General features: G+C 39.6%; 1 protein-coding gene and 1 non-coding gene across 4 annotated transcripts; one reads left to right on the top strand and one right to left on the bottom strand.

Annotated features, from left to right (window-relative positions):
* The first annotated feature begins 4,758 nt into the window (after window positions 1–4,758).
* Window positions 4,759–4,830, top strand: trnaq-uug (transfer RNA glutamine (anticodon UUG)). The gene has a single exon. It is a non-coding gene; the product is annotated as a tRNA-Gln (tRNA).
* Window positions 4,831–5,634: 804 nt separating this feature from the next.
* calcrl2 (calcitonin receptor-like 2) lies at window positions 5,635–26,567 on the bottom strand. 3 transcript variants are annotated; one of them, XM_088291116.1, is made up of 14 exons: window positions 26,455–26,543; window positions 24,640–24,728; window positions 15,525–15,582; window positions 14,697–14,871; window positions 11,556–11,663; window positions 11,365–11,477; window positions 10,980–11,071; window positions 9,864–9,993; window positions 9,607–9,760; window positions 8,832–8,892; window positions 8,430–8,496; window positions 7,943–8,161; window positions 7,521–7,562; window positions 5,635–7,328 (listed from the first exon to the last, which is right to left on the bottom strand). In XM_088291116.1, the coding sequence occupies exons 3-14, from the start codon at window positions 15,576–15,578 to the stop codon at window positions 7,071–7,073; spliced, it is 1,473 nt and encodes a 490-aa protein (XP_088147242.1). In that variant the 5' UTR covers window positions 15,579–15,582; window positions 24,640–24,728; window positions 26,455–26,543; the 3' UTR covers window positions 5,635–7,070. The 3 variants fall into 3 exon arrangements, with proteins under 3 accessions (XP_088147242.1, XP_088147241.1, XP_088147243.1); XM_088291115.1 differs by lacking the exon at window positions 24,640–24,728 and having other exon boundaries at window positions 26,455–26,567; XM_088291117.1 differs by lacking the exons at window positions 15,525–15,582; window positions 24,640–24,728; window positions 26,455–26,543 and adding an exon at window positions 12,643–12,710 and having other exon boundaries at window positions 14,697–14,844.
* Between the last annotated feature and the right edge of the window lie 31 nt (window positions 26,568–26,598).

Below are 26,598 nucleotides of genomic sequence, written 5' to 3'. Positions count from 1 at the left end.
GGCCAGCGCGTTCTTGTCCTTGTCTGACTTGTTTGTATTGGCACGACTGAAGCACAGTTTGACCAATGAAGCGCTCCAAGGACATTCATTTTAGTGGCAAACGTACAATTGAAATGAGGAATGTTTCACTTAAAAAGCATTTAGGGTGTATTTTACGCTATTAAACAATGAAAGTCAAAGTTGAAATTTAACGGTGAAACGGATATCTGCCAATGGGACTGCAGCGTAAAATTTGAGAGAGGGGATAACCCCGCCAGTGCATGTCTGAGGTCAAACAGGCCGATGGATGGTTTCATCAATGTAAAAAACTATTAAATTAGATGAGATAATAAGATGTGCTTTTTTAAATTTACATTTAATTTCATTTAATGGGGGGGATCTCTTCAAAGCTACAGAAAAAAGGACATGCCTTCCATCCATAAATTATGAATTGTGGCTAATCACATTTTTTTGCAAGTCTGATTTCATTTCTACTGACCACACTAATCCTGCTTACCTTTAGGCTCGCTCAATCAAGAAATCACTTCAATCAAACCTGCCTGACAAAATCAGTTTGGCATGACAAAAAGCTGTGCCAAAATGCCACAATCCAAAGAAGTTCAAGAACAGATGAGAAACAAAGCAAGCGACATTCATCGGTCTGGAAGGGGTTATAGAGCCTTTTCTAAAACTTTAAGACTCTGGTAAATCATAATGAGACCCATTATCCAAATATTGAGAGAACATGGAGCACTGATGAACATTCCCAGGAGTGGCAGGCTGACAAGCATTACCGAAGAGCACAGCAACGACTCATAGAGGCGGTCACAAAGGAACCCAGGATGTCTCAGGAACAGGAGAGGCCAGAGTTCATGATGCAAGATAAGAAAAAGACTGGGCAAAAATTACACCTCTGGAAGAGTTCCCCCCCCAAAAAAATGACTAAAGGCTCATCTTCTGCGAAACGCATCTAATTTTTTGGCCCCTCCTCAGGGCAGGAATTCACTCAATGGTGCAAGTCATCTTTCCTCAACTTAATGTTTCCAAAACAAAGGAAATAAAGCTTGACATTCGGAAGTGCAGTGTCACCTTCCTCTCAATTGGTGATTGATAGAGAGTGTAAAGCAGTAGGCAGTGGTTGACAACAGGCTGATATTTGAACATCACGTTGACGCTCTGTGCAATGAAGCTCACCAGCGCGTGTTTTTCCTCCACAAGCTAAGGAACCCCAAAATCAACATGATGTGAAGAGGGTTTTATTGAATCTCTTTTTACATTTGCTTTTATCAGTTTGAGTCTATCATAAAATTGGAATAGATTACAGGACATTTTGTGTGTACTCCTAACCCCTTAAGTCTGAGTATGAATTTTGTTTTTTTGTTTTGATGAATATTTTGAGCTATTTAGTCATGCTTTTGAGCTATTGTCAGTGATATGTTTGTGGGTTGTTTGTCTGTTTCTGTCTTGCTGGCTGAACAACTTGTCCCATGGGGCCAATAAAGTACTCTTGGATCTTAAATCTTTGGAAGGGGTGTGTCTCGTTACATCTGGTGTAAATGTAAGAGCGGATCAGAAAAAGAACATCTTAGCAACAATGAAACGATGGTGTGTTGGTCGGGGGGCTGCTTCATTAATCCAGGACATGGACAATTTGCGGTGATTGACGAAACTGTGAATTTTGCTCTGCACCAGAAAATCATGTTGGACAATGTTCAGCCATCAGTTTGTGACCTGGAGTAGGACAACGATCCAAACAAAAGCCTCTGAATGGCCTTTGGGAAAACAAAATGATGATTTTGGGGCATGTTGTGGCATGACTTTAAAAAAGACTGTTCATGCTTGATAATCCTCCAGTGTTGCTGAATAAAATCAATTTTATGGCAAATTATCTCCACAGAGATGAGCGAATCTTGATGCTGCTGAGGGTGGTCCAACCACTGATTAGGTTCATTTTTTTTTTATTTTAGTATCTTTTCATACAGAACTGTGTATCTTTGAATTGCATTTTTTCGTTAAATAAAAATCACCATTTTAAAATAGCATTTTGTTTGTTTTCTTGAGTTATCTTCACATTTGTTTGATTGTTTTTGTTTGTATATTTTGTAAGGCTGACTTTTACATTGTATAGCACTTTGTTTGCAGTGAAGGTTGTTTTTAAAGTGATCTATGAATAAAGTTGAGTTGAGTTGTGTTCAACTACAGAAAATGAGCAAAACATTTACATTAATAGATAAAATTGATCAATGATTTCTCACCCTGTCCTTGTTTATTGTGGTGTCAAGTAATACATTCCCCATAAGAGGGTTATTCTGTACTATATATTGGACCATGCCATAGTTGTTCCAAATCCTAACCATTCCCTTCCTGTTTTTCTGTTATAGTAACAGTCCGTGCATCTGACTGTATTTCATTCCAACTATATTCCTAAACAGCCAAAGTCCAAAACACAGATCGACCACCAGCTCAGTCTTAACCTGTCATATGTGCGTTCGTGCTGTTGTTATCAGGTCAAAAGGAGCTTGGGGTCCAGTAGGAGGGGTGTACTCACATGTTAGGGATTGTGAGGACAGGGCTAAGTGTATATAGGCGTTGTGTGTGCGTACGTGTGCGAGTTCCCAATAAGCTGTTGCTACAGACTAAGCTGGGAGGACATCAGGTTACCGTATCCTCACACAACCTAGCTGTTATGGATGGTTGTTCAGAGGGCAACTTCAGTGCAATTGCTATGTCCAGTTTTGATAAGAATAAAAAATAAACATCTGCAGTCACAATCATAATGCTTGATGAATGAATATTTCAATTTCAATAAATATTTAGAAACTTTGGTACACCTTGTAACAAGCCTTAAAATGTCTCAATTAAAGTCCATATCTATAATTAAAATTATAAATAATAATAAATTAAATGGATAAATTTAAATATAAATAATAATAATAATAATAATAATAATAATAATAAAAAACATTTCTAAGCTAGAAATACAGGGTATTGGGATAGTCATTTAATTAACAGACAGATTTTCAATGTATGTTGTTTAAATGACAATTATAAACAAGGGTGAAAGAGTGCTAGCAGATCTTACATTGTGATCAGTTGCTTGCTTGAAATAGATTGAAAGAACTCTGTTCTCGTGACTTTCAAGTTATTCAGTGTGCATTAACGATTTCTATACGTTGCTCATTTTGCTGCTCCCCATCAGCACTAGTCGACCATCAGGGCCAGCAAGGTCTTCAATGCCTACAGTACAGTGATTATCACCCATGGGGCTGTGCCACAGTAGCGTATTAAATTAAATTATTTAATTATTTTATTTTTCCCCATGAAAATTAGTATTAGCGATTAGATGGCAGAAAGTTAAAAAAAGGGGGGGGGGGTCCACCTGTTTCCATGTATACTACAAAATAAGTCAGGTTACTGATAGCGTTTAGTTAAATTAACAATGTAGCCTCCTGCCAAAAAGGAATTTTCTTAAATTTAAGAAAGACATTTGTGTTGTTTATTTTGTGACGTGTCGCCTGAAACACAGGTCCACTTATTCTGGCATTGTTCTTAATACCAATAAAGTTATTTAGTTCTTAATATTCTTTTTCTCTGTATTTACATCTTAGTCTGTTTGTATAAAGGCAATAAACGTTCACAAAGTGATATTAACTAGAGGGGAAAATAATTAACTGCTTCACAATGACGTGGAGTGACGTTGAATAGTGGCTATCATGTGTTTTGGGCTTTATGAAGAAGGAGCAACAGATAAGTGTGCAAAAAAAATTGCCTGGTCGTTATCGTAATTGGTTTAAAGTCGCTATTTCTGAATGTGCATCTTTAGTAAGCGAATGGAAAACACAGTAAATATCAAAGTGAAATGAGGCGTGTCCGTCTCACTTTGCCTTTATGAACTATGCATTTTAGCTTGTGGTCGTATGGTGGCAAAATTGGAAAGAGCTTTAAGGGATGTAAACACTTCAACGCATTCTAACAATTGAGTAAATACCATCGTTGAACGTGCAGTTTTAATGTTTTCTTTGAATTTATGCAAGCCCAAAAAGTGCACAGTGGTTATTTGCTCCCGCCAAGCGGCAATAGTTAGTCATCACAAGCAGAGGGGCTTTAGGCTTTTCACAGTGACTCGTTTGCGGATAATGGTTGGATTACCCGAAAACAGATGGGATAGGCTCCGCCTCGCCTGCGACCCTTTTGGGGAGAAGTGGATTTCCAGCATAAAACGAATCCAAAGCGACGGTGCAAGAAATGTTTCAAATCCGAGACTTTGAAAACCGGAAGCGGAAGTGCACACTCGCAAGCGCACTCAACATGATTTAGTGAGCGAATTTAGTTACCCGTTTTTGTTAAGTTGTTCTCAGTTGCAATTAAAATGTGTCTCTACTGTTACTTGCATCGTATTTTTTTGTTAACTGAGTGGGTTAGGATAGTTGTGTTTTATTGTTACGGGGGGGGCGGGGTTAGAATTGCTGTGTCAAAGGCCGTTATGTTTGTCCAAAAGAGTGAGATGAAGGCTTTTTTAATTCCGGAGATCCGTGAAGAAACATCACGCGGAAGTTATGTATGATTGGTGGAGAATGAGAAAGCTTGGGTGACGTGCCGTAGCGTTGAAGGACATCGGTTTCGTTTTCTTTTAAATGACGACGTAAGTAATGCTCTCATGCTATGTCATAAATGAAAAATGAATTTACCTAGCGCTATTTATAAGACTATATCCAGTTCAAGAGACCAGATAATATTAAGATATATAATCTAAAATTTCACGGAGGGCAGGCATCTCCTGGTCCCATGGTGTAATGGTTAGCACTCTGGACTTTGAATCCAGCGATCCGAGTTCAAATCTCGGTGGGACCTCGTCCTTTTTTTTCCCGAAGTGTTTATGAAATGGCGCCCCGCTATTGTTCTGCCTTTCGTTACTAGCAGTCGATATTCTCAAAAGGATTATCTAGGATTTTATTTAATTGCAAAGAAATTTATCATTCACTAAAAATATATCTTTGTTTTTTCTATGCGAGCGACATACAGTGACAGTCATGACAATTAAATGGTCTTCCACTAGATGGCTGAAAGAGCAATTCAGCTCAGTATCCACCTATTTTCATGCATACTGCAGAACATCTTAGTATGTAAACAGGCCCAGATTTCAAAGTCAATTTTTGTTCAATTTAAGATGAGCTCATCATTATTTCTGCAAATATACTTTTAGTGACATTTTACTTTAAATTTTTTTAACGTTAAATTCATGTAATAGTAGTCTCATCTTTGTTTTATTGGCATTCATAGAACAGCAATAAAATCTGTATTGTGACCAAAACGTAAGTATTTCTTTAAACTGCATTATCTGTATTCTGAATACAACAGCTCTCATAAAGTGAGAATGTGGCCATGGCCACTGTGGCAGTGACCAACAGGTTGCTGTTGGAATCCCCCGTTCCCCAGTCAACATTGGGGTTTGAGCGACTATCGCCTCCCTGAGTTAGAACTACAAATACTGTACCAGATTTCCTCAAATAATGACCTGCTTCTATAAAAGCCATAATAATAAAGGCGGACAATTTGAAACTATGTCTACTACCGTTATAGTCTTTACCACTATAAATGGCATCTGTAAACTGATGCTTACAGTAGTTTCAAGAGGCACGAATGACAGACATCTGGTCAAAATAGAAAAATACATTTAATACAGTATTTGAATATAAAAGGTGTTGGGAAATTTGTGGTGCACTTATAGTTTTATTAACAGATAAGTTGCAATACTGAAGACACGTATGTATTCCACATTAGGCAGTAGGGCATTCAATCAGGGTTTGAGTTCCAATCATAAATCTCAGAAGTACAGTAATGTTCGTTTGTGTCTGTAAGACTGTATTATACTGCCTCACAGTGGCCAAGGCGGGTACACCAGAAGGAGCAGCAAATATGAATTAAATTACAGCATTTTAACCATGATGCACAAACTGTTTAATGATTTACATTCTACGAAGTACAATATTACAGAGTGCTATTTTTATGCTTATTAAAAACCACAAACACAAGAATGTTTGATTTTTCCGGGAAGACTGTAATGGAGTAAAGCGCATTTCCATTCATTTCAATGGCAAAAGATGATTTGAAACAAGTGACCGCTTATGACAGTGGTCATGGAACAAATTAAAGTTGTATCTAAATAAATCACTGTATTAGATTTAAATTGCGGGCCAACTCAAGGGCTTGAATAAAAAAAAAAACGCCTTTCAATACACGCATACACAACTTTTTGTCTTAATTTTAAATTAGGTGCAAAATGTATTCATTTTGTATTATTCTATTAGGCTCCCCTTACTAGCCTACAATTAATAGAGGCCTGGTGGTCTCTGCAGTTGTTCACTAAAAATACTAGATTAAGTAATGAGCACTACCTCCGTCCACATAAAATATATACTGTACAATGCACATGAAATTACTGTAAGGAATACAAAATGATACAAATTATGTAATTACCATTGTATACACGTGCATAAACCCAAGCAGTGATCTGAAAATGTGTGAAAAATAATGCTTGTTTCTCAAGTGCTCTTATGATATATAGGACCAGGGGGCAGATGAGATTTGGACTGAACTGCATTCAGAAGAACACTCCAAGTGCACTGCTTTACTCAGACCATTGGAAAACTCGTTGTTCAAATGGGCCTTATAAAATGACAGCAAAACATGAAACAATAGTGTCTCCATAAAAAGCAGATAACATCAATTGTATGTCAGACTTGTAAGGTTAGTCTGCCTTGCCGAGTTGGAGATCTGACTTCAGGAAGAGGGCTCATTAAAAATCTGACTCAGAGGTACAAATTTTGTAAAAAAACACATCAATAGTTGTAGCAGAACAGTGCTACTCTGGTTCCATTTCAATGCCAATGGAAGAGGAACATTAGTCCTCGGTTTTCACTCAGATGTTTGCGGAGGAGACAGATTGTGGTCTTTATGAAACTAAGTGGGACGTGTTAAGCACCCACCCCATCTCCAGTGCCATCGTGTACTACTTTTTTTTTTTTTTTTTTTTAATATATATTTTAAAAAAAGGTGCCCCTTCAGCTGTGTCACATATCAGTGATCTGCCGCTAGTTCAGAACATCCAACTCCCCATTGCTGCACTCCACACTTCTCCCTGGCTGCCTGCCGGATAGGAAGCGAGAGTTCTCGCCGCTTTTCCAATGGGTATCGGGTTGTTCCATGCTGACGGTGGCACGACTGGTCTCGGTGATTGATGAATTGTTGTGGTAGCTGAAGTGGCTGCTGCCAACGGGGGTCTCTCCCCAGCCTGCCTTACCCCACGCCGATTTCCACTGGGCCCATTTTCTCTGCAGCGCCGTTTGGGCCTGATGGCGACAGCAAAACTGTGGTGACTGTCAAAATTCAAACTACGGAGCACCAGGCGTGACATGAGGTTGTGAAATTCAAATGTGGCCGCGAAGTCGACAGTTGCACACAGAATGCTCGTTTGTGGCAACTAAATAGGTGTAATAATAACATGTACAATCATTCAAACTGTATTGTCATTGTTTACATACCTCACTATTGCAGAAACATAAGATAATTGCCACCAGGAGTCCCTGTAAAACCAAAAGACGCAACTTGAAGAATGAAAACAATTTACATAGGGTCTCGGAATTTCATGAGCAAAGACTTTAATCAAGTGAAATGAAACCATCTTAACATGTTGGATTTGGATTTTCAATGTCCTGCATTTGAGTAAACCGCACTTTCTGAAATACCGGCCTCTCTCCTCTGCAGGCTTTGTTGTCTAAGTGACTTATACAGGTATCTGTGTACATCTACTTATGTACAGTACTTCTGCCACCTTTACCCAAGATGGCCGCCTGCTACTCTCTACTAACGAGTAAATAAACAGCGCAAGCCACCACATGAGGCAATACAGTAATTTGACTTGTCTAGTGCTTTGATGACGGGGCAAAGGTTGTATGGTATTTACCTGGAAGTGGCAGAAGATATTTACAAAAAAGTCATAGATGGCCCGACTGATGCGCCCCTCAGGCCTCCAGGGAAAAAGAATGAACTGGACTCCGAGCAGAGGGATGAGGATGAGCGTGGCTCTCACAGCCTTCATGTAGGTAGTGGACTCGGCACAATGGGTCTCTTTCAGCTTGGTGATCAGGACCCGCAAAATGTTCAGGAGAAAGAACAAGTTCACCTGGCCACAGTAGAAATGTGGATGAGCATGGAATGTTTTAATTTTTTAAATTTACACCCCTGGCTACTATTTGAGGAAATATGGTAAACTCGTCGGCACTTAATGTTGGTGGTATATACAGAACTTAGTTTTGATAAACTATCTGACAAGTATTAATTTAACATGGCTACCACTGTGAGTTGCAGATTGGTACGACTACAATATTGGATCTCAACAGTGTACCTAATGAAATGTCTGCTGAGTGTATACACTTTGATCAGTTACTCACCAGCAGCGCCGCTTGAATGGGTCCATGAATGATGTAGAGCAGGTAAGTGTTGGAGTTGATCCAACATCTGAGACACATAAAATATTAGTTAATACTGTAGTTCCATAACAGTACACAATAAAACAGCAAAATGAGTTGTTGCCAACCTGAAATGCTAAATTTACCCCAACTCGCACTCATCCGAAACCAAATCATAAACCAACCCAAATTGTTAATTCTAAAACACACTGCTAAGCCAAAACCCAACTTAATCCTGATTACAAACCAACTTTGCCCTAAACCTATCCACCGTGAACCTGCATTGAATCCCAATCTGAACCCCGGACCAAAACCAAACTCCAAACCCACATATTCAGGAACCTATCCATAACCCTTGATGACATCACTAAACTGGTTGCTTACTTGTCATTAAAGAAGAGCCCACGAGCCACAGCATAGGTGATGGCAGGAATGATGGGAAAGCCTGAAGATAGAAAAACACAAGACTACTTCTAATGAACAAATCCAAGTCAACTCCAGTGCTGATGCCATGGCGTTGCTTTAATCCCAATTTTGTCCACATCAGGTCTGGTATATTGATGCACACATTTGTTTATTAAACAAAAATACGTAAAAGAAGATAGTATAAAAGAAACTGAAAAATCAAAAGCAATAAAGAGATCAAAATAGTCATAGTGAGGCACAGTTTACATGTTCAAATGTGTGTAGGAGGTAAAAAACTATGGTTCTCCCCCTAGTTCTTTGTATATTTTGACTCATTTTAATACAATAATAGCTTATTCATGAAGAGAAGCGTAACATAATGGATGGATATAATGTATCCCGAATGAAAGAAAAAAACCCTCTCTATACGTATATAGACGTGCGTACATGCAGTACATATGCATAAACAAATTAGGGACAGGCAATTACCAATAACAGGTATCAGTATTGGGCCGATACCGGCCTTATTTTACGTATCAGGTATTCGTAGAGTCTGCCGATCACCTGCCCAACGACATTTTTGAAATTGAGTAAGTCCTCCTTGGCAGTAGTTGGCGCTATACTGCGGCAGTTTGACAAATTGGTGACTTATCTACATCTGAAAGGAAGACGTTTGTTCAAAAATGTTTGTCATTGTGCTAAATGCAATCTTTTACATGCATTACATCAAATAAGGACTGGCGACAACACTCACCCCATCCCAAGACATAGTACCAGAAGAGCTTCTGTTCTCCGACAAAGACGGCCACGATGATGAGAGTGTGAAGGTAGATGCCCTCGCACAACATCCAGAAGTAGTTTGAGGTCAACGTGTATTGGGTGAGCACAGCCAACACTTTACAGCTCACCTGCCAGAGGGAAGGTGTGTATTATAATGAATGAAACTCACCACAAACAGTTTGTAGCGAATCAATTCGATGTGCTTTCTTTATTAGGATGCGGTGAACTTACAGGGTTGCTGGTGTTTATGGCCTGGTTGTTGGCTGCTGTTAGGGAGAGCCACATGATGGTTACAATCGAGTTGAAAATGAAGGAGAGGAACATATTCTTGTGGAGGGAGATTCTCTGGCAGCTAAGACTCCTGAAAAAATGGCACAAATTTAACTTTTTAATGGGTTTATCCAAATATTGCAGATAATCGATACTATTTAAAAAAAAAATCTATTAGTTTATACAATGGAATCTTGGCTGTTGACCACGATCCTTCCATTGTCTAGCGTTTCCCATTTTGCGTGTTATTGCCATCGTAATTATTTGTGGGGCAGAGGAACCGAGCCGTGCCACAAACCGTGAAAAACTGTGCGTAAGTGACCCCTCACATGTTTAGAATTGCCTCTACTAATAGTTTAAACTGTAAAAATACCACCAAAGATCTCAAAATAATTGAATATAATTTCAAAGTCATCTTACAAAATTCCCCTTGTCTTGCACAATATTGGATATAGAAAAAAAAGACCCACAAGTGCAAGAGTGCTGGTGTTTATGTGGGCAAAATATCGATTGCCAAGCACTGTCTGTCATTTGTTAGCTTGAGCTTTTCAAAAGCAATTTAGGAGAGCAAAAACAGATTTTCCAGAGACTGTCCATGGTTTCGCCTAACAGCCCTTGCTCCTCCTCCGATATACAAAGATCTGAAAAAACAGTCATTATGTATGACTTCAACATGTTTCCTTGACATGACATACTACTTTCATTTTGCCTAAGGCTTTGGCATTACAACATGTTTCAAAAGAAACACGCGTGAAATTTTCAGTTAAATAGCCCTGTGGTTGGAATACATTTTTTTTTTCATTATTTTGATCTCATCATGTTCAATAACATACATGATAAATGTACCTGCATTGGGTTCAATTCTTAATACAAATAATGAAAGTGAATCAAATCGAATCGTATCATTGCAACTCAAATCAAATCGATTTGGGAAATCTGAATCGGTGCTCCACTTTACAGGGAATTTTTAAAGGTATCTCATCCGAATTGGGACCCTTGGAGGGTAACAACAAAAAACAAGCTGTTATACTCACACTGATGTTTTGACAGAAAGTGTAAGGCTTAAAATTCACTCACTTGAAATAGGAGAAGATGATGAGGCAGATGACGAGGGAAACAATGGAGAGGCCATGACCCACCATGGCCAAGTAGTACAGACTGATGGCAAACTGTACAAAAAAAAGGAGAAATCACCACATTCTTAATTAATTTCCAGCTAAATCAAGTCTCCAAAATGATATGTACAGCTGAGCTTTAGCACAGGCGCCATTCATCCATTTTCTACAGCACCCGTTCTCCCCAGAGTGGGGTACACTCTGCAACTCCACACAGGAAGGCGTGAGTCGAGATTCAAACCTGAGATCTCTCGACCGCGAGGCAGACGTGCTAACCAGTAGATTTTCTCTGTAGCTTTTCATTGACAGTTTCCCTAAGAAAGAGAGTTGGAGTGCATTATTTTCACCTTGAGTTTGTCCTTGGTGTAGATCTGACACTGGGTGTAGTTGGACCACACTCTGTTGCTCTCTGGGTGGTGGAACCACTGTCCATCAGGATTACAAACTTTGGTAACTTTTTCTGTTTGACAAGATGACAAAATAGACCTTGCGTGATTTGATGATCATTTATTTGATATTGCTCTTCTCCCGGCCTCACCAGCAGGGTCAAAATCGTGGAAGTATTCAGGGCACATCTGCATGACCGTCCCCGGAGACGAATCCCCCCAACACAGCCAGCCGTCCCATGTGCGGTTGCAGTAATTTCCTGCAGGGAGCAGTAGATACAAGAAATATGGGGCGATTTGACTACAATTCTGGAAAGCATAGGGTTCCTCCATGGAATGAAATGAAAGGGCTGCACAATATTGGGAAAACATGCAAAATGTGGCATGGGTGTTGATTATTGTGACATCAGTATTACTGCGACATTTGGCATGTACCCAAAAAAATAAGTTTTTATTATCCAATGAAAGAAAGAATAAGTTTGCATGGGAAAAAATAAGTTGGCTCAATGTATTCTTAGCTATTCATCCATCCATTATCTGTACCGCTTCTCCTCACAAGGCTCGTGGGCCTGCTGGAGCCGATCCCAGCTGTCTTTGGGCAGTGGACGGGGTCCACCTTGACCTGATTGCAAGCCAATCGCAAGGCACACAAAGACTAACAACCATCTGCTCTCGCAATCATACCACGGGACAATTTAGAGTGCTCGATCAACCTGCCATGCATGTTTTAGGAATGTGGGAGAAACCCGGAGTACCCAGAGAAAACCCATGCAGGCACGGGGAGAACATGCAAACCCCACATAGGGAAGGCCGGAGCCGGAATCGAACCTTGCACCTCTGAACTGTGATACGGATGGAAATATGTATGTGGTCATGGATGTGGTCATTTGTAAGCGTGAGAATCATTTGAAAGTGGAAACTCAATTGTTACAGTGAACAGAGACCCAACAAATGCACACAGCAGAATCACGAAGATAGGCAAAAGTTTGAACATTTTAAACGCCCTACCATTTAAATTAATTAGTCAACATAGATTACATTGTCCACATAAGCAACCTCTTCGCAGCTGGGCCACTCAAATGGGGCCAACAATAGACGGAAGCCCGGTAGTAGCAGGCTGCGGAGCGGCATGTTGGGAAGCCGATCACGAAATAACATTTCAAAGGCGGATTAGAGTCCAGCCGCAGTAAAAAGCAGTGCCACCAGACAAAGGCCAAGTTTCCTTTCTTTCATACTCACATCCTCTTTCTTTGCAGCAACCACAGTATATTTGAATGAATTACAGGAGCACCAAACGCAAAGGGCATCTGAGGTGAGAGAGACAACTGGTACAAATATATTTTTATATCTTTGTATATCATTTGAAATGGCTATTAATATAGGCCACTTTTCTTTTTCCTTCAATGACTTTGTTCGGCAGCAGTAAATGTCATGACCCGTTCAGGTCATGTCATGTCTTTGTTTTGTTGTCCCAGCTGAGTGGGGGCGTTTCCTCCAGCGCTCGTTCCCTTCCCTGGTCATCGTTGCATGAGAGACGCGCCCACCAGCCACACACCGGTTCCCCATCAGCCACGCAGCTGTGTCACATTGACTGTAATCACCCGCACTACTTAAAGCGCTCAGGACCGACGGCTTGTTGTCGGGACATTGCTTCCTTTCCCTGACTGTCATGATCGCTCCCTGATATCGCTCCCTGATATCGCTCCCTGATATCGCTCCCTGATATCGCTCCCTGATATCGCTCCCTGATATCGCTCCCTGATATCGCTCCCTGATATCGCTCCCTGATATCGCTCCCTGATATCGCTCCCTGATATCGCTCTCGCTCCTAGTTATTTGTTCCTGTTTCCTCGTCTAGTTTAGTTCTGTCCAGTCGCGTTTTGGTCATCCTCATTGTTTTTGCACTTCGTTACGTTTGTTCCCCCGCGTCATTGTTTGCATTAATTAAACTCCCTTTAAGTTACCTTTTGTCTGGCTTCCCTGCATTTTTGGGTCCTCCCCCACCTCGCTACAAGCGAGCCTGACAGTAAAGAACTAAAATTGAATGACTCAAAGGTCAACATCAGACTGTTAGAGGATGCTGGTACACTTCTCAATTCTTTTACGATTTTTAAGTTGTAAATAATGATAATATAGCGAATCTACACAGGTTAAGAAAAAAAAATCACTATTCGTATCAACACAGACTGCTGCAAAGGATCAGAAAAGAATGCTCATCTCTGTCTCTCTTTATATTTTTCACGTTTTCCCGATCATGAAAAGAGTTTTACTTAATCCAGCATGTCCTACTCTAAATCTAAATTGTTTCTTCTTTTCAACACCGGCCTTTTAGTCTAATTTCTCCCACTAAAGGGACGACAGAGTATAAATCCCTCCCTGTACTTCCTTGGTTCTGTTACTCTTGCAAGATCTTCTTGACTAATTGTTTTGGCCTCATGGCTCTTGCTTTCTTTTTACATCGCTTTTACCAGTGGTTTCCAGTTGTTACAGAGCTACCTCAACGGTGTAATATCACACCTGCAGTTAAAAATTACACCCAACTTGTGAAAAATTGATCAAATAATATTTTACGATTCAATAATTATTAGAGCCTCAGAATTTTACATGCAGGAAAAAAAGCTGGTATTACAATCAAAACACTGTGAATGTTTTGCATAAATACCCCAACAGCTTCCCCGCTAATCACAAGCCCTTGTGCTTTTCTCACATTCTTCTTCTCCAAACACCCCTTGTTGAGGCTTAGTGTGACAAAAATATCACCAAAGGTCAAAGAAAAGTCAAACCATTGATACTCACTGAATTGTGGTTACATACAAACTTTGGTACAGTATATTCCTCCAAAAAGGATTGTTTGTATTTCAAATTGGATGAGGGGTGTTCGACTAGAGAGGCTCCACATTATTTTCTGTTTGTTATTTTTTTTTTAGGGCTTCTCCTACAATTTTGAAGTGAAACTAACTTTATACGCCATTGGGATGAATACAAATGGACAACTACTATTCGTAAGTAGTTCTGTGAGAATTCTTCCAAATTTGAAATATGTGCCTAGGTTCAATGAAGGTTAAGAAACACTGATGGATAGCACAGGTGACCTAGGGGTCGCCACAGTAACAAAAGACAGGCAATTATTTTTTAATTATTATTATAAGTCAGTGTATCATCTTAATTACATGTAAATGCTGTAAATGGCCCAAAATTTGACCCCAAAAGGATACAGTTTGAGAACTATGTGAAATGGTAGTTGGCCTCCTACTAAACCGACCAGATGACTTGGTACTGTGCGGTAACGTCACCTTCTTCGTCTCGAGGTGGATCGTGGATTATCTTCAGGTAGCACTCGAACTGCGCAGCCAGGATCTGGTGACGTGTTGTCCCTGGTACGGTGGATATGTTTCCCAAATTCTCTTGCTGGTTCTGCAAGGCTAACTCATCCGCAGTCATATACTCCACATCCTCGCACCGTGTAACCTGTAGAATGTGGTCATCAAGATTCATTCCAAGAAGACCCACCCTTTCCCAAACATTCAATTTCCAATTTCTTGGGAGTCACTTCATTGTTGTATCACAAGACGACACAATAAACAGCTCCATCTTGGAGAGTCACGTATTGTAATCACTGCGATGTAGCTCGTGTTGTAAACTGGCACTGTTCATTTTTTACTAAAAATGCTATATGGTATCATCAAGTATTGCCATAATCTATAGATAGCACTCTTAACCGCCAGGTTTCAGGTCAGGATTACAAATAGAAAAAAACAGAATAATTACATCGGCAGTGGCTGGCGAATGCAACCAGTCTGTTAGCCAACAGACAGAGAGAGAGAGAGATGAAGAGAGACAGAAAGAGACAAAGAGAGAGACACAGCGAGAGAGACACACACAGCGAGAGAGAGAGACAGAGAGATGAAGAGAGACAGAAAGAGACAAAGAGAGAGACACAGCGAGAGAGACACACACAGCGAGAGAGAGAGACAGAGAACAAGAAAGACACCGAGTGAGATAGAGAGAGACACAGAGCGAGAGAGAGAGGAAGAGAGAGAGGGAGTCAAAGAGAGAGAGAGAGAGAGAGAGAGAGAGAGAGAGAGAGAGAGAAAGAGAGAGAGAGAGAGTAGTGTTCTTACTTCTGAGCCCAGCACCAGTGCAAATATCAGTGATAGGGTTCTGGTCCTCCACATGTCACTAAAAAAGTTAGAACAAAACACATTAGAAGCCATCATTGATGGCTTAGAATTCATGTTTTGTTCATCTATAAAGAAAAGAGTTCATGCCCCAACAAAAGTCAGTAAAACATGTGCTTAGCATCAGGCACAAAGTACCCTAAAGTGTTTCTGACGTACACCAGCTTACATTTGAGAACGCATGATAAGGAGGGCAAGGTAGGAGTTTTTAACAATTAGGTGTTTCTTCAATTGGAGGCCCTTTAAATCAGTAAGGAGAGAAAATAAACACAAAAATGGTCTACCCTTAGGACGGTCTGGCCAGAAAGTCACATTTCATTTTGTTGTAAAGTGTCTTTACTTCCTGTAAAAGCATCTTTCAAGAGAACATAATCGTGGGAAATACTCGACACAGCCATGACTCTATGTGACCCAGTACACAGTGGAATCTTAAAGGTCAAGCACAATCTGTTCCAGGATGCTGGGTGACCTCTAGTTTAACAGTATAAGCATCCCACTTCTCTTGACACCGCCATGCTGGAGTTACGACTAACTGAAAATCACATTTGCACAAGGCACCAAACAATCAAGGAGGAAGGCAAAAAGCGACGTGTGCGGCATGTCATTGAGTGAAGAATTGAGAAGCTTTGTGAAATCCGCTATCTATCCTACAACAATTTGAATTGGTATATTTATTGAATAAAAAAAGTCTGTTCAATTTTATTTTCCTAGGACAAGTCATCACTCATTTCTATGTCAAAATATGTAAGAAAAAAAAAAGTGAAATAATATACAAGCTACAAGTATTGTTTCATTCATTTGCTAACTGCACTGTCTCAGAGTCACTTGTCAAAAGATACTCAATGAATAAAGAATAAAGAATATCTTGCATGTTATATAAACAGCTGCCTACGGCAATGTATTGTTTCAATTAAAACGCAAAATGTCAAACACACTTGGGTATTTTAACCCCTTGTTCGAGGACAACTGCCCCGAGCAAACATTATGACCATAACTGTACCATAGCCAAGTAGTTTGGGTTGCTCCCAAGAAACTAACTCCCCTTTAATGGCAAGACGGTCTTTGTTTGGAGCAAGATGGACGGCTGATGTCTTCTAAACATTCCATTAAAGGAGCCACTTTTTTACTGTCTTGTACTGTTTAGACCAGGTGTAGGCAAACTACGGCCTGGGGGCCACAAGTGGTCCGTTAAACCTTTTAATCAGGCCCGCCGAACTTGGAATAAAATTAAATGAATAAACCTTGTTAATGTTTTATTTTCTAAATACCGTGGTTTTTCAAAGACATATATACTGCTGTAATGCTTTTGTTCACTTATATACTTATTATATTAAATGTATTTGTTTTCTCCGATGAGGTGAAGTTATCAAAGCACTCCATCCATCTGCTCATGGCCCGGCCCCTGTGTCAAGTTTTAGAACCCATTGTGGCCCGCCAATCAAAAAGTTTGCCCACCCCTGGTTTAGACGTACAGTCACTGTCACCACTAGACATGTCACTGAGCAACACTGTTTTAAAATAGAAAAAAATAATAATTTCACGTAGTTACATACTTCACAGTGGCAACTGAAGACTAATTAAGCCTTAAGGTACACTTGATTTGAACAGTACCGTGGTGAAGTGAGCTGTACAGCACAGTAGTTGGTAGCACAAAAGAAGTAGTACCTGTTGCAGCTTTCAGAAAACTAAATGCAAAATGCTACATTGCATAACAACATTGAATGGAATTGTTCCACATAAACAGTGCTTCAGGCACACTACAATTACTGGAGACGAATGTAAGAGAATAAAAATTCTGTGTATAACGGTCACCACACAAGTCGTCCAAATAAAGGAACGTTGTTTTATTATTTTTCACGAATGTCAGGATTTTTTTTTGACCTGGGATCATTAGGGATGCCAAGATGACATAAGATGGGACATATGAGGCCTTTGTCAATAAAGTTTTTATTGTTATTAATTAATTACTTTGTTATTAATGTATGTTTACAGTTGCAATACAGTTACTTAAAAAGTGATGGGACAAATTAATTTTTGACCAATTTCCAGTACTTACTACTGGAGGTAAGGGGGATCTCTTTTTATTGCTCCACGGAGGGTTTTAAATGCTAAACATTGTGTATTTGTTTAAGAAGCTATGGACATCCCACATCCTTTAACCCTGCTTTAATAGCCCCCACTGCACTCACGAGGTTGCGGGTCATGACGCAGGATGATGGGAAATCCAAACATTATTGTTTTGCTTTACCAGATTTAGGATTATTGACCAGCGCGCTGGTTGAAGCAGACGGCAAATGTTGTAAAACAAGGCTTTAGCTACCCATGTACCCCACCATTGCCTGAAGTTTGTAGTTCAACCGTCACTATCTTCATTTCTTAGAATTTACAGGATATTTGTATGTTGACACACTTTAGAGCCTTTCACAACTTGGCATTCATGTTATTGTTTTTCCAGTTCAGGGTGACCCTTGTGAGGAGAAACGGTTCAGATAATGGATGGATGGGGAGGACACCTAATATATATATTTTTTTCAGAGCAACTGCAAAATGAATGAGACTGACATGGACTTTACTCCCAAGACGGACTAAATAAATAAATAAATAAATAATCTGAAGTGTCAATGCAGCTGGTATCAACAAGAAGTTATTACTGTACATTTAGTACAATTTTGAAACGTCCCTCTGCAGTCCACAACAATAAGACTGTTTAATTGCAATATTTAATTGCAATAATCATACAGCACAAACACACACACACACACAAAAAAAACACTTTCAAATACCTCTCATGTGTAATATTCTCTATACGCTAAAAAAAGAACGTGCAAGACAGGTCCTAGCTGGTCCACCAATGTTTGGCCCCACTAACCAAACAACAAGAGAGTTTATGTACTGTATGAGTGAGGATTCTGCAAAGGAAGGCTAAAGGTTGTGTAGGACGCGATTATCTCGTGCTCCGTCATTCTGCAACCGCTTCCTCCTTGGACAACCCCCTTCACCAGGACACACACACACGTACACTTGCACACACACTTTGACAAAGACCGAAAGGTAAAAATAAACCATTGTTACAAGTATACAAAGGGACATGGAAAGGACTTTCAGAGTGTGGTGGGACGTTGCTCAATGTACAGCTGGCAGCGAGTGGCTAGCTAGCGCGAGATGAACACTCAGTACTCCTTCTCGTTAAACAGCGCACACAGATGGGTCTCAATTGCTCGACGCCAGTCACACAAGATCCGAAATAAAGTCATTTGTGCACAAAAGTGGCAAGGGTCGACATTTTTATGAAAAGGGCCGGATGGTCGAGGCGGAATGCGAGCCAGATCGCGGCCAGAGGTCGGGGGACTGACCAACAAAAAAGGGTCAAGTGCCCAGCTCTGATCATTCAAAACTATTCTTCTTTCTTTGCACCTTATAGGTAGTTAACAAAGTCAGAGCTACAGGAGCAAGTTCACGGTCGTTTGTGCGCTTCTATACCTAAAAATAGATGTTTCAGGTTAAAATAAGACGGCCAGCAACAGTGTCGACCGTGTTTTCAAGTTCACTTTGAAAATGAATTTACAAATAATGTCCGACATTCTTCAGTAAGTCAACCTTTGACGCATATCACGATACTATTTACCTCAACCAGTAAGCGGAAGGAAAAATGCTGATTTCACTCTTTGTCTGCACAAACACGAAGAAGGTTATATTGTTTGTTAAATGATTCAATGAGGTTAAAAAAATGCTGAATCTTGAAATCTGATTGGCTAAAATCAGTGAAAAGCATGACATCATAATGGTAGTATGACAATTACCTACAAAATTGAACAGAGGAAAATTCTTGCTTGAGAAATTCCAGATATATTTCAGTCAATGGTAAAAAATACATGCAGACGCTTCAGACGATGAATAGTTCAGTAAATTGCAGCTAAAAGCAATTTGCCAGAGTACTGCGCAACTTTTGCTGAGTTCTGACTTGAGTCATTGTAGTACTTACTGGAACAATCCCTCCCTAAAAAAAGAAGTATTTATTCATTTTTATTGACTGTTAAGCTTTGAAGTTGGTGAGCCATTTGTTCAGAATCAGCCTCCAACATCTGTTTGATTGAAAACAAGTGGCTTCAATGTGAGGAACTCAGGTTCCTCATAATAGAATAATTGTAATGATCAACACAACAAGACTCTTTTGGCTTTGCCACACTGCAACGTAAAAAAATAAATTAATTAATTAAAAGCCAAGTCATGAGGGGAGAGGCATTGGGCATAGACATTGTGGATTACATATAATAATACAGTATTATATCTATCTCTCTATCTCGATGTGGTAGGCAAATCATGTGTTGACTTTATGTTTCTTTTAACTTGTCTTCACATTTAAAAACACTGAGATATGAGATTTTAAAAGCATTTTATGTTACCAACATCTTCAAAATAAATTGGAAAAATAGTTATAAAATGCAACGTAATTTAAGTACCACAAAATTAAATGAACGTAACTTGAATACTTTTAATTACTTTTGGATCACTCGATACCAAATGTGTTTTGAAAAATTCAAACAGTGTCCTATTCTGCAGAGATGGATGGATGGATGGATGGACAAATCAATGGCCATTTGAAACAATGGCTCTTTTCGATTTGTCCCTTAAGGCAACCCACGTAGAGATGGATGGATGGATGGTTGAATGAATAGATAAATCCTCATATGGTAACACGCAAACAAGGAAACACGCTAAACCAACAAAAGAAACCCCCAGAATCTAAATAAAATACTTTGCTAATTTATATTAAACCATATGGAAAGCGCTTTGTTACATCTACAGCTGTTGTGAAATGCGCTGTATAAATAAAGTTGTATTTTATTGTATTGTAAAAAACAAAATATGTAAATCCGTGGCGGGCGAACTGCGAGTATGCTGTATTGTCATCATCCAAAAAGCTTTATTAACTTGACAGTATCATAGCTATGTTCTTCACTGTCACACAGTATAAATGTAATGTATATAACACTTTTTGTTCGATGTCATCAAAGGCTGTGCGCGCATCATTGGCTCAAAACGACCAGAGACAAACGTGTGTGTGGCTATGAAGATTGTTTTTTTACCGTGGAGCTGTTATAGTTCTTGAACAGTTTCAAACAATATCATCATGTCTTTCTTTTGTGCGTATGGGTGTATGAATCTTAGTGAAAGACCGTTCACATTTTTCTCAAGAGGAAACAGGTCATTTCAGAAACACCAGAGGAGCCTGCGGCTGCAAGTTGCTAAAGGCTCAGAATGGACCGAGGATATAACCAGGACTGCACGTTTGGTGTGTTTATTTCATATCTGGTAAGTTATTGCGGCCATGGCAAGGCGTTTGCGACTAGTGCTAGCTAGTAACTGATAGCTAACTCATTCAGCTATGATGAGCTTGCAACTTAAGCACTTAATTCATTAGCAATATTTTTCATTTGTGATGTTTAGCTGAGCTATTTTTTCACTGAGCATGTGGGAACACCTCAGCAACCTTAAAGTTGCCATACAAAGCGGTCAAAATTATTTTGACGCGGTTCTCAGTTCCTTTTTAGATAATATAACACACAAAAAAAACCAAAAAACAAGTAGACAAGCTACATTACTCAACCTGCCGGCTAAAAGGTGGTCTATTTTGCAGCGCAGGAGGTATAGCACAATTTTGGCACAGGCAGACAAATTTGGTGCTCCGCGGATGTGAGTGGAGGCCCTCACTGGTATTTCATTCATAAATATGAATCCATCTGAATCATTGTAGAACTCAATTCATTAAACGGATTATAATAATTTGCATCCTAAAAATATTTAAAGAGCACCCCCGCCACAATGGGGGAGGCTTTGGCTCACACAGGGATGCACGATCGGGAGGTGCAAGGCGGTCTCCAATTGCATATCTCACGCACATGGCCGAATACATCATCTAAAGGTGGAGATGCTGCATTTTACATTTCATTGTCATGCAGAAACTCCGCCAGTCTGATTTCTGTTTCCGCAATTTTCAAGCACGGCATACTCGTACGTGCTCATCGTATCGCTTTGATTTCGATGCAAATGAGGGATGCCGTGAGGCTTGGCAGAGAATATACGACATTCCATCCATTCCAACTCTTAATTCTACTGGCGCAAAGTCTAGTAAAATATCAAACGAAATAAATCGGGCCCTATGTGAGAAGACAACAAAAATGAGGGCGTATTGAGCAGCGGAGTTGCTTTGCTGTGCCTAATCTAATTAAATATGATCTTCGAAAACAACATGACAACCGAAGTAACCTCCCCCACAGAGCAAACAGTGAGAAAGCCCAGCACACCCTGACTAACATTTCAAATATGGTCAGCTTGACACTGACTTCACCCCTAAAAAAACTCCCTTTTTTCTCATTTAATCTCACTGAGTTTATTCCCCAGTTTTCCCGCTGACATATCCTTGCTCTGTTTTTGTCTTGATTCCTACTGCTCACTGTTGAATCCCCGATGTCGAACAAGTATTTAGTGAGGCAACTATTGGAATCCTGGGGCTTTCTTAGCTATCATGCAAACTGTTGGGAATGAACAACACCCTTCCCCACTGCTGTTAACATTTTGGATGAACTGGACCTGTCAGTCGCATTTAAGACCTGGTTAAGATTGATTCAGAACTTGTATTAGATCAATTAAAACCTAGTATATGAATGCTAGAGACCGTGCATAAGAATTATGTAATTACAGCCATATTCCAATTCCAAAACGGATTAAATTCCTTTATTTCCCCTCAGAATTTGACACCCCATTATGACATTGTTCACAAAAGTTTTGGTTTCTTTTTGAAGAATTGCTCACTATCTGCAAAACTGCTACTTGTTAATTTTTGGTCTCTGCCACCACTTAGAGCTTGAATCTCCAATTTTTGCTCATAACTCAAAATAAAACATCGACTGAACAACGGCTAAAATACAAAGAACTTGTAAAACCTGCCATTCTAAAGTCAAGGTACCACTGAATTTATAATTTTGGTCTTAAATTCTCCAAATGTAGTTCAGTTGTAAGAGTAATTGGAGATCAACTTTGGTAAACTGAAATGATTGGACATGATTTTGGAACGTAACATAGCTCTCTATATATTATCCCACAGGTGTGCGGTATGTCTGAACAAAACAACAAGCATAAAGTCCAAGAAATTGTCTATAATCTTGAACGACAAGCTTGCCTTGAGGCACATGCTCCAGCATGCTTGCGACCCTCGTGAGGATAAGCAGATCGGATAATGGACCGATGGATGGTACAGATCAAAGAAAAATGTATCCTGCTTTGGAGGAACCAGTCGGCACAGTGCCCTGTATCATCTTTAAATGGAAGACGTTCAGAACCAACGACACTTTTCCCAAAGATGGCAAACCAACTAAAATGAGCAAGAGGTACTGAATCTTAATCTACAATGTGACCAAGAACCCGGATGTCACTGTCAACGCTCCAGTGTTCTTCAGTGGAAAGAGGAGAACCCTCACCAAAAATGCACCAATCAGGTCCGTAAGGCACACGCAAGGATTTTCAAACCTTAAAATACTTTTTTATCTTTTAGGAGACCACACACAAAAACATTTTCCCCAAAAAATTAGGCAGTTAACAGCTTTGGTCACATCATGTGTAATGTGCGCTAGCAATCTCAACACACCACACACAATTATTTTGGTTCTGCTGCCGATCTCAAGTCAAGTCCTCTAAGGACGTGGTGTGACCTGACAAAAACGAAGAAGTGCAAACACTAGCGGGTATATTGCGCTGATGTTTTAAGGTATGTTTCCCAAGGGACCGGAGTTGCGTGTGTTGTAGGATGATGTCGTCAAAACAGACTCAGACTTACTTTGGGAAATAATCCTTGCTGTCTGGGGAACCCATTGCGTATTACGTTTGTTTTAGTTTACAGCCACTTTCTTGTTCCGCAGCCAGAGCGCTTCTTTGATTACCTGCATGCCGTTCCACGTCTCAATTCACGGAATTATGACTCTCGAGTAGTCCGATTTCTCCACACGTGAAGATTTTTGTTTGGATAATTCTGAAACCCAACTCGTTTTGGACCATATTTTCAGGACAAAGCCAGTCACATACCTCCTCAACCCGAAGTAAAATCTTATCGGATAATCTTCTACAACATACTGAGAAGTAGTCAGGCATTTGACGTCGTTGGTCAGGAAGTGGTAAAATCAGGACAATAATAGCTTGATTGTCTTTATATGCCCACCTTAATAAAAGCACATGACAGCACACTTGGAGTTTGCCCAAAGGCCCCTGGAGGAATTCGAGACCATGAGAGATTTTAGATTGAGATTAAAACTCACTAAAATGTTTCTATCATATCCGAGTTGGAGAGCAGAATGAAAAGTTTACATCGTAAATGAGTCAAGGAATAATATATACGATGCATTTACATTATTGCACTGTGTATTGTAAGAGTGAGCTCAATTGCTCCACCTGATTAAATAAAGGGAAAACAAATTAGAATGCTATTATAACGAGAGAAAATTCTTTCATCGGATGAGACAAAGACTGAACTTTCTGTATTCACTGTACACGCAGTGATTAAAATAACGTTTGAATGGAATGAGATTGTTATTCCATATGAAAAGGTTGTCTTGTATTGCAAGTTTGTTATTTTAGCAGTGTAACATGCGCACATGAATGGATTGCGTCCTCAAATTACATCCTCTTAGCAAGCAGAAGCACTCACTTGAATCTCACAGTGCACTGACATTGTCCTCGACATTTAAAATGTTACAATACACTGTGTATTTTTTAGTTCCATTTTTCCAGCAAATCCCATTTTATAAGTGTTAAATTAAATTACAAGCGGTTAACTCAAAAGACATTTCAATACTGAAAACTCCGAATACTTAAATCCATTGAATTGTTCATGGTGGCTATGATGGCTCAGTTATTCTCCACTCACCCTAAAATAAAAACACATTTCAGCTCAGAGGGAGTGGTTGTGGGAGAATCGGGGGGACTTGTGTTATGAAACAAGACATCACTTGGGGACAAGAGGGGGAACTGGGATCAAAGTAGCAGCCAAAGTTCTATTAATACCCACAGAGCAACTTGGCAAGAGCGGGCTGTTCTGCTCCAGCCGAAGTTACAGTGGGAAGTGGAAGCTTCCCACGAACAGACGATCCCACGGTCCTGCACATGAGATTGGATTGATTTTAAGGATGGTAAACTTTTCAACAGTCGAAGAAAAGGATCACAGACATCCCAACAGTATGCTAGCAACAGCACGGAAAATACTAACAAGTCCTGCACATATCAAAAAAACATTTGTTTGTATGCTCCAGCACACCTCAATCTAATACAACTGTTTTTCTGTCTAATACATAGTAGTGAAATTATTAATGAGTATGAACTCAGCCTATCTGTCCTATTTCAAAATTATTTCCTTCATGGCTGCCTGTTTGCCCTCCTGTTCTTGGTGGCAAAGTGTGTCAACCCCTGATTTTTCATGTTAACAGCTGAGTGGGTGTGACTGTCAGATGCCAGCATTGACCTATAGGGCATTTATGAGCGGCCCAACAATCGACAAGTTATGACACAAATATAAGAATGTGGCAAAGACCGATTACAAATCTTTCACTGGTATACCCAAATGACATTCCTCACTCCCATTTTCGGCACCTGGAACATTTCAATATCCCAAACCAATTCAGTTTTCCATAACAGACCATAAAGGCTGGGAATATGTAAGCGAGGACAAGTATAAGACCGTCATTACTTGGGGTGTAACAAATGCCGGTTTGAATTGGAAAATTTGCTTTGATTTGACAAACCGATTTGTTGTCATACATAAATCATTGCAGCTTTGGATTGGATTTAATGGTCTTTTATGTGGGATGTACACCAGATTTAAATTGGTCTGAAGTTGCTGATGAATTGTTGTTTATTTTAATTTAATTAACTTGGATAATTTGGTCTTTGGAGATCTTTTACGTGTTCTTGAATATTGATAAACATGACACAAGCGACAGTCGTACCATATCAAATCGAATTGAAATACAACTAAAATCAAACAAAAACAAATCATTACATCCTTGAATCATATTGTACCCAATGTATCGAGAATAGTATTGAACCATCTTGGTTCAGTTTGCTGTCTTGGTTGTCAATGGATTAATGTGCCGCACTCTCTGAATTGTGGGGAAAATAAAAAACACTGCATCAAGCCCAAAAGACACCAGCCCACCGGGCATCTTCCATGCACGATAGATAGCCAGTCCAGCCCTGCTTTACACCAAAGTCAGATAGTTAATTGTATATTTGTTAATTCGTTATTCGACTAATTCCTGGTTGGTGTTTCACAACCATGAGTGGCGCAATCCTGATTCTTGAGTAGTTCGAACAGTCCTAAAATTTGTAAACAAATTGCTATACGTGCTTGAGCTGAATACACCTCAAAATTGTTGTGGTAGAAAATTAGAAATACTACGTTGCACTGTTTAGTACATATGATGTTCTATTAAGTCAATTAAGTTTATCATTTGTAAGTGTGCAACTTACTCAACAATGCCACAAATCTTGCAACAAAGGTGAAATACCAGGGCAGCTTTAAAAGTGGATGACATTCAAAGCAATACTAACCCAAGACAGACAACGTACCAAAATTTTATGAAGGCTTTAAATTCGCGTGGCACGAAGCCAACTAATAAATCAAATTATGATAATGAAGATAATCTCACTCACATAATATTCATCCTAAAACAGAGATCAGAATAATTTGAGACGTTCGAAATCGTAAAAACATGAAAAATATATACATCTACTGTGAACTTGTGGTCTAGATTCTTGGCACACGTAATATCCATTAGAAGAAGTGAGTTCAATACAATAAAATAAGATGAAAATAGAGTTCACTTACGTTTTGAACGGGCGAGTCGTCAAACGGACTTTTTCTTCCAAAATGCACATCCCTCCAAGATGAGTCTCATGCTGCCCTGTGACAAAACTGACCAACCCCAACCAGGGCCCAGCACAACATTCAAGTAAAGCACAGTAGCTGTTG

The sequence above is a fragment of the Idiotropiscis lumnitzeri genome, chromosome 3, assembly GCF_059441095.1.
Source record: "Idiotropiscis lumnitzeri isolate Australia: NSW breed Sydney's pygmy pipehorse chromosome 3, RoL_Ilum_1.0, whole genome shotgun sequence".
Taxonomy (NCBI): Eukaryota; Metazoa; Chordata; class Actinopteri; order Syngnathiformes; family Syngnathidae; genus Idiotropiscis; species Idiotropiscis lumnitzeri.
Note: the sequence above shows the minus strand (reverse complement) of the source record. Positions and strands in the feature narration are given on the sequence as shown.

Coding starts and splice junctions, on each gene's coding strand:
- calcrl2 (XM_088291115.1), bottom strand. CDS start 26,504: ATGTGCATTTTGGAAGAAAAAGTCCGTTTGACGACTCGCCCGTTCAAA. Junction 11,664..14,696: donor TCCACCTCGAGACGAAGAAG/GTGACGTTACCG, acceptor TGCTCCCTGCAG/GAAATTACTGCAACCGCACA. Junction 11,072..11,364: donor ACACCAAGGACAAACTCAAG/GTGAAAATAATG, acceptor TTTTTTGTACAG/TTTGCCATCAGTCTGTACTA.